The sequence below is a fragment of the Achroia grisella genome, unplaced genomic scaffold (genome assembly GCF_030625045.1).
Source record: "Achroia grisella isolate CSIRO2021 unplaced genomic scaffold, CSIRO_AGI_Agris_v1 utg660, whole genome shotgun sequence".
Classification (NCBI taxonomy): Eukaryota; Metazoa; Arthropoda; class Insecta; order Lepidoptera; family Pyralidae; genus Achroia; species Achroia grisella.
Window position 1 is genome coordinate 4,026,467 of NW_026712984.1, and position 14,819 is coordinate 4,041,285.

Genomic DNA, 14,819 nt, shown 5'->3' on the forward strand with positions numbered 1-14,819 from the left:
ACGTTTTAATAACGTATCGGTTCGGAAATACCATTGCTGGTTAATGATTCCACAATGTGGTTGTGTGTGGCATAAAGTTGCTGGAAAAACGCACGGTGGAGGACTGCCATTCATTTACATTTTACGTTCTAGTTTATTTACCTGTCAAGTAAACTGCAATAAAAATGTAAAAAAAAATGGGAAAATGTGATGCAGACGAAATTGTGGGTTCAGCTAGTAATAAAAAAAAAACAAAATATTGGTAGCTCATAAATAATATTATCATAGTATTATCCCGTAAATATTCCGTTTCTACAATGTGAATAATGAAATAACAGTGAAAAAAGTTTAAAATAATGTTATATATAGTTCATACTGATTTTCTTTTAATACGCAAATGTTTGAAACTCTGTCACAGCTTTGGTAACATTTTATGCATTAAAGAAAGGTTAAGGTTTTAATTATTTGCTGGTTCTATTTCCTTAACCGAGTCTATGTCAGCTTTGCAGAAGAAACACTGCTTACTGTTTAATAAGTGTTGCATAATGCAGGCTCTGTAACAAAAATAAAAAATATTCGAAATTAGAGTTGATAACTTTTCTAGTCAATATATAAGTAATATTTTTCTATGAAAATGCATATATTTAAAGTCAAAACATAATATACATAACAATTAATTGTGCATTGTGCAGTCGCCATTTAATTAAAAAAAATGGCTACCTTTCTCTTCGTTCGTCGACCTACCTCACTCATCGTCAGCCCGCTTTGTTACTTTTTCTTGTTTCAAGTTAATTCTAACATTTTCTTATCTTTGTGTGATGTACTTATCTATTATAAGGAGGTTTGAGTGTTTGATTATTATGGTTTTATATAACTCAATGCATATATTAATCATGATATCGGTATATTTTAAAATACTATATATTATACGCTGTGGGAATTACCATACCATATGGCATTTTCTACTATTCAACCATAAGTGATGTAGGAAAGAAGTATTGTCGGTGCAAATAATATAAATGAAAAACAAAATGTAATAAGATATAAACATAACGGATAGTATGTTACACGTGTCTACGTATATATACATCTAGGTACATTATATATATATTAATATATACCAATTAATATGAAAATCATAGAATTATAGTACACACCACAAAGTAGCACTGGTTCACAGAAAAATGTAAAGTTACGTTAATTTAGACAATATTCCCGATTGAAAGAAAATTCACCTGCAAGAATGGTGTCCACACGGAACAAATGCTGTATCAGCAGGCCTCGCGTAACAAATGGTGCACAGCAGTTCTGACTGCGCCCCACTAGATCCTGGAGACCTGGCTTTGACCACTGCGTCACGAGCCACTCGCAGTCGATCCACCACTACTTCGAAAGCTTTCATCTCTTCTATTGTTATATCATCAGGATCTATATAATGAACAGTAATGTATAACCCCTTCATCATTATTATCCCAGATCTCAATATATAGAATGGATCTAATCTGATACAAACACACTCATGAATACAAATGTTTGCACCGTGAAGGAATCGAACCCGCGACCATCGGTGAAGCGGTGTACTTAAAGAGTAATCAGAGGCATTAGAAGCTGTCGATATCAAGGTGAAGATAGTATATACAAGTAGATAAAAAACATATGTATATGTATATATAAACAAATGTATAATAGCTGATCCGCATAACTTCGCCTGCTTCACACATGACCAATTTGTTTATCTTTTTAAATTATAGCCTACGTCTTATTCTGATGTATAAGCTATATTACTGTAAAGTTTCGTCAAAATCCGTACAGTAGTTTTTGCGTGAAAGAGAAACAAATCCATCCATCCATACTCACAAACTTTCGTGTATATATATTTAGAGAATAGAATAAAAATAATTTATTACTAACAATTATAGAAAGAGAAGTGTTCTTTATCTTTGGTTTTTCCAATCATAAACTCCAGTCCATCGACACGAAAAAGGGGCTCTGTTACTAAAGCTTTTGTCACCTTATCCAGATGCTGTGATAAAATTATTAACAAATCACACGTTTTATAAAAAAAATGCAAAGTTCAAAAACTATTATTTTTAAAAGATAGCCTTTTTATATTATTAGAATGAAAAACATGCTGACAGCTGATCTGATGGTAAACGGTCACCGTCGTCTGTATACCTAAACAGCATTAAGGATGTCACGTTATTCCGTGATACCAGTGATATCACTCATTCTATCCCATTCCAGAGGACTAAGATGTCATGCCTGTCATCCCATAATAACACTGTCTAATCCAGTGTTCAAAAACCTTTTTAATGCTATGCCCTACCTTAGCTATTCTAAAATTCTTATGCACCCCTCCCTCGGGCCTATGTAATATACACAATTAAAAAAAAATATGCATTTAGAAACTTAAATAATAGGTTATAGGAAAAAATCACTAGGAAATTTTTAATGAAACAATAAGATAAATTTCAAAAGATATTATGAATAATTGAAGTTCACTTTCCATATAATTTTAATAAAGAGTCCGTTTTTGAATTGCCTCCCTTAATAATCAAATTTATTACCCTGCCCATTGGGGCATGGGCCCCACGTTTAGAAACATGGGCCTAATATGTACCCTACAACCAAAACAAAGCAAGCTACTTAGCGGCTGGAGTTACAGCATAACTCTGATTAAGGTTTAGCTGGGTTAACGAATACCAAGGATTGGTAACGTTAACGGTCAGATTCTAAATTATATTTTTACATCAGGAGGTAATTTGGGATCCAACATCCTGATGAGGCAGCCGGCGATGGGCGTCAGAGCGACGTAGTAGTGCACTCTATCAGTATCAGGGAGGCCTCGTGCCACCAGCCTGGCGAAGCCCGCTCCTCCGCCACCACGAACACAAACCCGAGATATGACAGCCATTATGATCTAAAACAATCTTTTTTATTAAAAATAATTTACTCATGTTACATGCGACTTCGTCTACGTCGAGGATGAAATAAAAAAAGATGTAATTCATTTTCATACTTGATCGATCATGTGACCGCGTTGTTAGTACTGGTAGTTTAAAATATTTTCAATTTTCCACTATAATTCTTGCCGAATATATTAAACAAAATATAAGAAGACTACGAGTACATTTCTCCACAAACAAATTCATTATTTGAAGATTTATGGAAGCCAAAAAATGTCAAAGGTCCCTGAAGGTTGACTGGTAGAGAATGTCTCTAGCAATAAATCCGCATTTAGTAACATTTGTTTTGTGAACTTGTTGTAAAAAGTTGTGCATAAATCTCCGTAAATATTTTTTAAAGATTTTTTGATTGTGAAGAAAAATATCATCATCTGCTTCTTCCTTATCCCATTTATTTCGGATCGGTGTAAGTTTGTAATTTTTCTCTTCCATTCCTGTTCGCAGTCATCTCGTTATTTACTCCCTTTCTTACCATATCACCTTTCACACATTATAACCTTACAACCTTAAATATATAACACCTTCCTTAAAATATTGTCTTCATACCTACATTACATGCCTATACTACGACCTACCACGACCGAGCGATATGACCTCTTCAATCTCTCTGACACCATCGTAACTTTCATATTTCCTCTGATGCATTAATTCTTTACTACCACACATACATTTTAACATTTGTATTTCAGTTGCATGCAGTCAACTTTTATATATCGTCGTTACGGGCCAGCACTAATAACCATACAAGACAGCAGGCCGGATCATGATTAAAAAATGTTATTATACAATTTTAGTAATTAAATATATACAATTTTAATTTATTCCAATTTTGTTTATTATTATTATATATTATATAAAGGGAACGTGTGTATTATACTGTGATGAAAAATGTGTGAAGCAGATATATATTTAGGCATTTTTATTCTAAATACAATCAAAATCAATCAAGTAAATACTTGACACGTCCGTCCCAGAAGAAGTTCATTTTGGTTGTCACTGGCTTCGGGTTTCGTGAGCAAATCTGGTGCCAAGTACATGCACAGTTCTAACGCTCGAGCAAGTCCATGGTATAAATCAAAACAGGTTGCGCACAACTTTATTTGTCTAGACTCTAGGTGTGCATCAACGTATACTCGATCCATCTGTACATAAATAATAGATACAAATTATTATTAAACAAAACATATATATATATATATATATATAACAAGGCGGTGTAAATAGAATAATAATAACCCTGGACAATTCACGCACCGCCATCTAGTACTTCAGCAGAGCTTGTGTTATGGGTACTAAACAACTGATACAAATACTGTTTTAGTAATAACAAGTTATTGAAGCCGCAGAACAATTGCAAAAACAATATTGGATTACAAAAGGGAAACAATGAAATGATGGTCGTCTATGAGAAAATTTAAAAAACATAGTAACATATATATTTTGTCTTAAAGGCCTGAAATAATATACAGTATAAAAGTACTCTCAACATTCAGTGGAAATTTCCAAAACAAACAATATTTTTTATTATAATAAATATTGATGGGTTATTAATTTCTCATCCAATCAATCATATCCAAACGTTGTACGGCACGAAAGCTTGGAATTTAGTAACGTAAATATCGTATATAGGAATACATTATATATTAATAATAAAGCTGAAGGATGTGTTTGTTTTAAAGCGAATATCTCTAAAACTAGCAATATTATTTGTTGTATCTATGATTTAAAGTCAATAATGCTTGGGGGTAAATACCATCATGCTAGTACCTTTAACAGTAAAAAAAAATTAAAAACACAGTAACTTTTTGCAAGATGAAATGTGAAAACTAAGTAATGTCGCGGGCGGGTGACGTGATGCAGTTGCTGAGGTCAGCGTGGGTGACTGACATTTCTTCAAAATAGACTGCGTCAGAAAACAAAGTCAAATAATAGTCAACCGTAGTTTATTACTAATATTATTTACAGTTTATTTAATTTTCTTTCGAAATAAGCTTAGCATCACAGTGTACTAAAGAAAGCATTAGTGAGCCGCTGTTGACAGATCTACGACAAGCAGAACATTATCATCATCATCACCGATATTATAAAGAGGGAAGATTTGATTTTTAATAAAATGGTTGCCTGATTTTATATATTTTTCACTATATATATATTTAACTGCATATAGCTAGTTGCGTATAAATAAAAATATTAAATTCTTGGCCAGTGAGAAGAACTTCAAGACTAGAGTTACAGATTTTCCTTGAAACGTTTAACACACATACAAATAAAATTGAAATAGAAATAATCTTTATTAAATAATCTTAAACTTATTTTCAACTTATATTTTTTAAAATGTTACTCATTCGGAAAGCAAATTCAGCACAAGATAGAGAAAGAAACTTGCCTGTTGCTATAATAAGATCTTTAAATGAAAATATCTGTGAATACTAACAATCAAATAAGTCATTAGAGTCGAAATAGTAAAGTAGTAGAATGAAATTATGCGACCATAAAGACAAATGGATAACTCAAGTTATGAAATTGTTCCCGCCGGCAAATGGCCGAAGAAAAATACTCAAAGAATTTCATAAAAAAGGTAAGCACCTCTTGCATCATGGTGATGAACTCAGACAATGCCCAGTTCAGCTGACTGAGGAGTGAGTTCAAGAATGCTGCAGCGTCTTTCGGGTGTGATGATAAGTAATCTCGTATTCGATTCTGGATTATTTCTGATGGGCACGGACCTGTATATTACATATATCTATATAACTAGTGGTCCCTTAGCCTTTGAAATTATTAAAGTTCCATTGTCAAATACTATACATACTTCTATGCGTGTGTGTGAAATACATGTTAGTGTATGCAATGTTTTTTATTGATGTATTTTTGATGCATAATTAATAAGATATATTAGTATTTTGCACTCCTCTTCTATATAATATACTCCTTACCTACCGCACAATTTTCGGAAAAATGGGATTAAAATTTTTGCTTCTTGTATTAAAATAATGTATATATACGTCCTATATTGACATTCCAAACATGGAAGATTAGTATTTAAATTATTTTTTTATAAGAATTAACTCAGATAAAAACTATGATAAGAATTCTGTTATCTATATAAGGCTAGATTTATTAACACAACACGACTGATATAAAATGTATAGTAACATATAACATATGAAGAAATATTTTAACTATATTTGATTGATTTAGTTTGAATAGATTTTAATTGTAATTTTTAATATACATATATATGTAGGGTGGTATACCATAAAATGTTAATAAAAGAAAATTGTAATGGAGATAGATAAAATTAACAAAGGCACGGACCGCTGTCTGTGAAAATAAATAATAATAAAAAAAAACATATGAAGAAAACATACAATCACTATAAAACCTGGGCAAGGCCGCGTGTTATTAGTTATTTATAATTTGCTTAGTTAGTTTAAAGTAAATACGTATTCTGACTTTTTAGGACCTATTTATATTTAAACACAAGTACAAAATATACACATATTTGTGTAGTTTTGTATTAATTAATTATCTTTAGAAAAATCGTTTATTTAGTAACTTGCCTTAAATCTATTCTTAGTACACACTCAATGCTCTATGGGTCCGAAGTCGCCATAGACTACATCCATATATTCTTTTAAGTGGTTTTTCACTAATACATTACATTACACAATATTTAGCATACATTATTTAGGGCACATTTTTTCGTAAAACTCGTATTGCGAATAGGCATGAGCTCTAATAAAACGGCTATAATCATCATAATTATTCTTCTTACCAGTGAGTTTTTATGATCATTCTAGTTATGTATGACGATGTACTAAAAAAAGCTGACGTCCTCATCCTAATATGCCAATAAATATGCACATATAGATCAAACCGACGGGACATGATTTTCATTACACCATGTAGTCACATGAAACTTTGGCCTAATATAAAAAGAGAAGCGAAACATAAAAAGCAGTTCTTGTATATTTGTATCGTATGTTGGACTGGCAAATCTCACGGCTCTTTTATTTTCGGACTACTCTGATGCTGTTGGCTGCAGCTAGCCTTTACATCATGCTACAGCATGCTACAGATACAGCTTCATCGGACGATAGAAGGCGAGTGCACATGGCACTCCATACCCGCGGAAGGACTTGGAGCGGCTGAAGGCCAAGTCCTTGCCTGACGAATACGATCACCGGCACCGAGGGCACCTCTGAGTGTTCGAACCTCGGCTCAGGCTGTCGTAATTTCGATCCCCGTTTGAATTGGAGACGGGGGCTCGATCGGAGGGGAGATCGATCGTAGGGATCTCACGGCCCATCTGATATTAAATAGTAATGTTGTATATATACAGAATCATTATGGAATAGACACTATGTCAACTTGTATGCCTCAAGTATACTTTACGCGTTGTTATTCCAAAAAAATAAGGTACGAAACCTTATTCTGTAATAAATACATTAGTTGAAATAAATTGTATTTAGTTGATGAATATTTCAATTATTTTAATTCGTGAAGTAACCGAAGTATTTCGCCCATAAATTAAATAATAAAGTAAATGTTTATGAATTATGAAGCTGTGGAATATGTATAGATACTATTCTTATATAGACAACAACTGGACACTATTAATTAAGCATGCCAGATTGTACTGAAGCATGTGATTCAGTAATCATATTCTTTTTCTGTATAAAATAAAAATATTTGTATTTAGGTGAATATCGGTGTCTACGCAGTCGAGTTTGTACAAAGTTGTTTTTGGTATATCTTCAATATCTTCTCCGATACAACAGAATTAAAAAAAACGCCGAGCATAGCTCGTACGCTGAAATACTACTGTATCGTATATAAGCGAACGAGCGAATACTTACCAAACGAAATATACCAAAATAAGGAATATTTACCAAAGCATTGGCTCATAAGACCAGCATCTACTTTAGCACCCAAATTGTTTACAGTCGGTTCTCTGTCGCCGTACCTGAAACAGCATTGTTGGATTATTTACATCGGAAATTCAATTAGCTTCAAACGTTTCTACGCATTAGGATATTAGAGTAATAAATCTTATTGACAAAATAGCCTATATCTCTATCTACACCAATATTACTTGACCAGGTAAAAGTAGTTTTGCTATATAAACTATATCTGGTAAGGAATTCTATTATCATCTTGGAATATAAACAATAGTACTACATACTAAATGTACACAAGAAAAATTCATAAAAATCAGTCTAGCTGTTTCTGAGGAATTCGATAACAAACACTATATTTCCCGATATATAAAAGAAGCAAAATTCCAGATTAAATTTTAGATTAATAGGAGCGAAGCTGTATAGAAAAATGTTGCAAAAAGGGCGAAAATGTAATGCAGTCAAAGTTCCGTGAGTAAACTAGTATCATAAATGAGACTTCGTTGGCGTAAATAATACTGTTTGGAAAATGTACAATTAAATGTAAATGTTGTTTGAAGAAATTACATTTGTGTCTACATACTTAGTAATACTCTGAAGGGAGCAAGGAGAAACAATAGAATAAACAGTACACGTAAGTAAATACTAAACACTGATACTTATATATATAGAACATTTATTCAATACATATGATAGTTTTTTTATACAAAACATGCTGTCTGGTCGCTTGATTGTAAGTGGTAACCGTCGCCTATGAACAGCACTACATTGCCTCATCATGTGACGCCCGTAATACCACCCAAGATGTCATGCCACATCACATCCTGTAATTTTACTGTCCTATACTCTTCAACCGAAACACTGCTTACAAAGCAAACTGATTAGCAGCTGTAATAGGTGAGACTGAAATACCGACGCAGACGACTTTTTACAAAGTATAATTAGGCACAATTAAGGACAGGGAAATGAAGAGTTGCCAATAATTACCTGGCGGCTAGGTGCGGCCACTGACGATGTCGGAATCCGAACCCTGACCCGTGCCAAAACCTCACCAGCACCCAATTTGACTGCGCCCATGCACGATTCTGGTATGGCCGTACTAATTCTTCTACCATTGACATTTGTCTATAGACAGAGAATATTTCTATTACATTTATACTCGGATAAATTAATGAGTGAATGAGGGAAAATAAACTTATAAAATCAATTGGTACCAGCTATTTTAAGACCGTCTTATGCTCGTATATTTTGTATTTGTGCAGTAATGCTTTAATAAGTAAAATAAATATTTTATACTGAATAAAAACAGTCCGTTATTCTGAGTCCGTTATTATTTTACCAATACTTTTATAGATAAATGAGTTCATTCATCAGCAGCACATCTGATGGGAAGTGATTACTTTCTTCCATGAGCATCCATAATATAAGTGGGTTTCGATATTGTATCGGTTTGGTATGTGATTGTGAGTGGTAAATAGAGCACGAAAATGTTCTATCGCATTTAAGTAACTAGTTGCTATGTCTAACTATATTTTAACGTCGACACCGGAAAGCAAAGTACTAGCAAACAGTAATGCAAACGAATTTCTATAAAAACTTAATGTTGTAAGTAAATCATGTACTTACAATATTATTTATTCTTTACAAAATACAAAGTCAACACGAGACAATTTACCGTTTTGTATTGTATCGTGTAGAAAATTATCTCTAAAATTATTCTGGCAGTATGACAAGACAGATCAAAGTGCCTAATCGTGTCATGCATAGATGCTTCGATAATTGAGTTGTAAAAATTGTGAGAATTGTATCGTGAGAGACTGATTCCAGACCTAGCTTTAAATGAAACCTAAATTAGTAGTGATATTATTTATACTGGTACATTACAATTTAATTCTATAGCATTCGATTTTCAATTATACTCTTTATTTTATAAAATAAGTAGATTATGTAAATTTAGAGCGCAAACATCTACCGATCTAAATTACGATGTCAACCAGCCAAGCGGAAATCCAATATTGCAATTTTAATTTGAGTTTTATGGGGATTAATTAAAGTCGTCTTCAGAATAAATTTGTGTTGATTAAATTACGCTTGACAAAGTTATTCGAATTCCGTGCAAACATATAATTGTTTTCCAGATGGCCGTTTGTTTTGGTAAACAACTCAAATCAAAAGTATGTAAATTTATGTGTATGTAGGTCCACATTGTGGGTTATTGACCTGGAACTTCTGGAGTTTATAAACGTAAGGAAATAGCGCAAGCTAAGAAGAATTTGGATGAAAGATTATTTAATGAAAAGAAATACTTCAGTATTGAAAAATTTAGAGCTGACAAAAATAATTCTCCATTACTCCTTTTTAAAAATTTGCAACGATTCTATAAAATAATTTTCTACTTATATTTTAATATTCAGTGTTATAAATTCCTCCGCCATTTTGTTACTAAATTACAATTTTGTAGAGCAACCCATCGCTGACGGATCGCCGTGCGCTAGCAGTGCATGCGTTATAGCATACACTCTCTTCTAAGATATGCATCAGTGGAAGACATAAGTTGAATATGAAAGAGCACTAGTGTAGACTTAGATTATGAGACACTTGTTTGATGTGCCATATTTTTAAATGAGCCCCGCCCGTGATATGTGTGACCGTTCTTTATTACTAAAAACTGTCGTTGTATACGTATCCTGAAATTTCACTGTCATATTATCTCACCTTTGAAACTGAATCACAAATTAGAAAGCAAGCGGGTTTGCGACAGATATAGCCAAAACAGGTTCCAATGCAGATGGATTGAATTAAATATTCGGTAATAATTTATTTTACTTTTTCTTTTTATTTAGTGTTAGTTTTAATGATTTACTTACTGTTTCAAGGGCACTCTTTCGATGGCTCGCATAGTAGTTGGCTGTGTTGCAAACGATGCCAGAGTCTGCACTAGAGACTCTCTTGTACTGGCTAGAACTATCCGCTGGTCAGCAAATTCCGCGCAGAGGAACGCTGCACAGGATACCACTAACTCCTCCCATTCTATTTATTAATATAATTAATATAAGTCACAATTGAGATACGAAAAGTAGTAAGAACTGTTCAGAAATAATTATTTTATTATTTATAACTAGCTATAACTCTCGGCAATGCCCTCGTCGAAAAATTACCTCAGTTTTGTTTCAAAATTAAAAATCATTTATTCACATAGGATCTTTCAGCATATTGTGCACGTCATAATTTTCTAGTGATGACACTCTTTACCGTCCGCTGGTAATTTAGGATTTTATCTAAAGCTGTTTGCCAATCTTTATTCTAATCAATACGAAAGTTTTTGCGGCAAACAGTAATAAAAATCTATCCATCTTCTACCTATTACCACAATCTTTGATGTTCATAATATAATATAAATAGGACTATGAAAAGGTTTGGAGGTAACCATTGGACAATACCTGGAAGCTGTTGTATTGGTACAGTTGGATGCATGTATAGTCGCAGAGTATTACATAATTCTAGCATAGCATCCACGTGGTATTCTGGGACGAATGCGAAAAGAGATTCTGCATAGTCCTGGGTACATGCAGCTAAAAAAAAATCTATTATACATTTTTTACTGAAATGAATACATAACAAAGAGGGTCCCTATGGTTTAGCAGTTTAGTATACTGCCTTACTTCTGATGGTCGCGGGTTCTTTTCCTCGCACGATGTAAACGTTTGTACTCATGAATACGATTGTTTGTATTGGTCTGGATGTTTTATATATATATATTATGTATGTAACTGATCTGAAACGCTTCCAGCATTATGCCGGTAGTCTATTGATTCGTATCGTAATGTGTGTAAATAGTGTTTTTTTAGTTCATTATAGTCTGTTGTATTTTTTGTTGTAGTAGTAGCATAGTATATTAGTACAGTTGTCTTTCTAATCTATTTAAATATTTCTATCAGTCATGTAGTACTTATAACATAAGCTTTACTTAGCTTAGTACTCTAGTAGTACTGCGTGAATTAAATACAAAAGAAATAATAACAAGAACAGTATCACGAAATGTTAAGGCGTGTGAGATATGCCCTATATGATCTCTCTACAATGACCAAGCATCTCAGACACAACAATTATAAACTTGTTGTCTGACATGCTTGGTCATTCCGAAAATCTAGTGTTATACCTTCATACCAAGTAATTTCTCTGCAATATCTCACTCTTAATTTACAAAGTCCTTGGCTGTTAAAATAAGTGAGATAGGGGTCAAAATCCACGCAGACAACTTTGCACAAAATCATTTTAATTTCGAAAATGTTGTGAAAATGAAATAAGGAAACAAACCACTATATAATTGGTAGCCAAAGTAAAACAAAACAAAACACTATCGAAATAAAAGCGTGACTAATTTGTTAAAAGCAGGCGAGAACAATAATAGGTTGTTAATAATGACATTCACATTTAGTATATCAACAAACTAAATAATTCTTTATAAATTTCTCAATCCGAGTATAACTTTTAAATTGTTTCTTGATGTAATTCCAAAAGTTTTCTTTCATAAATAATAATTATACTTACGATCGGGTGTTCCGAATTGTGAATTAGACCCGGCTCGAGGAGTTGTAACCCTTGAGATTGGACTCTGTGGACTAAATTATCTATATTGATAATTAGCTAGCTAGCGCGGGTACGCGTTTCCACCCGCGTTAAACTTATAGCTTATATATTATTCTGATGTATAAGCTATATTACTGTAAAATTTCATCAAAATCCGTTTAGTAGTTTTTGCGTGAATAAGTAACAAACATCCATCCATACTCACAAACTTTCGCGTTTATAATATTAATAATTTAATAATAATAATATCCGTGGACAATTTACACAACACCATCTAGTCCCAAACTAAGCATAGTTCGTGTTAGGGGAATCGTATAATGTCGACCTCCACGCGGTCCCCCTGGAAACTATTGTGATTGATTCTTGATAAATTCGCTACGATGGGCTAGATAATATGACTTCATGCTCATCTCGTCATCCTTCATTGACACCCTGGAGTTTACAAGGAGTAAGTAGCATTATTGACATTACTCTCCCTCTATTGTCAGGTAAAAAATGTAAAATGTATGGCAATATAAGTACGTACCTTTGATCTGAGCTAGAAGTATATTCAAGTTGAAGGGATGCGTAACTGGTGCCATCCAGGATAGAGCTTTTCCCCGGTAGAATTTCTTTACTCGCTACCTGATATATATATAAATTTGTGTTGTAAATTTCACCCATCTATAAATTAAAGATATCGTAATATATATGATGAAAATGAATAACTCTATCAATAATTTTGGTTGTTGATGCTATTAGCAGAGTAAATAAATATACATCTTCGTGGCAGGAAACTATTGTAAGTGGAATATAAGACCCGCACAAATTTCAAGAGATATAAAGCAAACATCTGTATCTTTTTATAAACGCGAAACTTTTACGCAAAAACTACTAAACTGATTTTTATGAAACTTTATAGTAATGTGTTAGATATAATGGATAAGCTATATCCATAACATATAACACAGAGTATTGATTTGAATTTGAATTGACAATATATTTTTATTTAATTATTTGCTTAAAACATGGTAAGCTACAGGAAGCGCACATTGTCTAACAGCGACATCCAACTCCAAACTAAGTAGAGTAGATAATTGATAGAAATACTTATGTACATTGTTGTAAATACACACATAATATATTGTCGGTGAAATAGAAAAATGGCAGTATTTAAAATGTACATTTTTTTTACAAGCCAAGCATTTAAAGATTTTTTTTAATCTATTTAAATTATTTTTTTAATAATATTTTTCTAATTTTACACAGAATTATTATATATCATTTTAAAAGTGTTTAAATAATGATTAAGACGGCGTGGTTAGTTTAATTGACTTATATAAAAGGAGGCAATTCTAGCTTCTAATTTTGAAAAATGACGTTTTTATATTTATTCGACGATATATAGAAAACATCTAGACCAATATAAACAATCATACTCTTGAATACAAATGTTTGTTTTGTGCGAGGAACCTAACCCACGACCAGTAGTAAGGCAAAATCGCTTGACCACAGTGGCCGAATAAAGCACTCGCGAAAACGACTATTTATAGTGCCTGGGCTTCGCACGAGTGTACATGTACTAAACATATAAACCTTCCTCTTGAATCACTCTATACGTCACAAACTTAAACTGCATTAAAATCCGTTGTAGTTTAAAAGATATAAGCGAACAGCCAGCGGAAGTGACTTACTTTTATACTTCATCATCATCATCATCATCATCATTATCGCAGCCCGGAAGACGTCCACTGCTGGACATAGGCCTCCCCCAAAGATCTCCACGACGATCGGTCCTGCGCTGCTCGCATCCAATTTATACTTAGATCATATGAAATGCTAAGTTGTGACGTCTGTTATATTAATCTGTCTTACTTGTGTATGCGCTGCATAATTGATGTCTGACGACAGTCTCAAAGAATGTAAAGCCCCTGAGAAATGTTTAGCCAACTCCGCCTGTCTTTGTTTCGTCCATATGGCGCCGATCACCCAGGCCATCTGTAGAGATCCCGCCTCTAACTTTTCCTGTCAACAAAACCAGTAAATATTTGCATTGCATATATCCAGCTGAGTAAATATTTGGAGACTTATATCAAACCTGGACTGTTATTAGATTCCATCTGAAAGTATTAAGTAAACACGGATTTTATAATTCATACCAGCGGAAAAAGTAGTTCGAAGTGAAATTATTTCTGTATATCTTATATATAAAATTCTCGTGTCACAGTTTTCGTTCCCATACTCCTCCGAAACGGCTTGACCGATTCTCATGAAATTTTGTGAGCGTATTGAGTAGGTATGAGAATCGGCAAACATCTATTTTTAATCCCCCTAAATGTTAGGGGTAGTCCACCCCTAATTTTTTTTTTATTTTAAGGCAAAACAACGTTTGCCGGGACAGCTAGTT

At 33.1% G+C, this 14,819-nt stretch overlaps 1 protein-coding gene across 1 annotated transcript in view; it reads right to left on the reverse strand.

Moving 5' to 3' along the window:
• Positions 1-291: 291 nt before the first annotated feature.
• Positions 292-14,819, reverse strand: part of LOC131849681 (E3 ubiquitin-protein ligase RNF123-like) — a 36,200-nt gene continuing 21,672 nt past the window's right edge. Inside the window, exons 25-37 of the mRNA XM_059199794.1 lie at positions 14,288-14,437; positions 12,960-13,057; positions 12,395-12,465; positions 11,284-11,415; positions 10,711-10,873; positions 8,831-8,968; positions 7,838-7,911; positions 5,532-5,671; positions 3,902-4,087; positions 2,729-2,899; positions 1,891-2,002; positions 1,215-1,407; positions 292-533 (exon numbers count right to left, since the gene is read on the reverse strand). Coding sequence (XP_059055777.1) covers positions 437-533; positions 1,215-1,407; positions 1,891-2,002; positions 2,729-2,899; positions 3,902-4,087; positions 5,532-5,671; positions 7,838-7,911; positions 8,831-8,968; positions 10,711-10,873; positions 11,284-11,415; positions 12,395-12,465; positions 12,960-13,057; positions 14,288-14,437 — 1,725 coding nt within the window. The 3' untranslated portion in view covers positions 292-436. The remainder of the gene's footprint in view (positions 534-1,214; positions 1,408-1,890; positions 2,003-2,728; positions 2,900-3,901; positions 4,088-5,531; positions 5,672-7,837; positions 7,912-8,830; positions 8,969-10,710; positions 10,874-11,283; positions 11,416-12,394; positions 12,466-12,959; positions 13,058-14,287; positions 14,438-14,819) is intronic.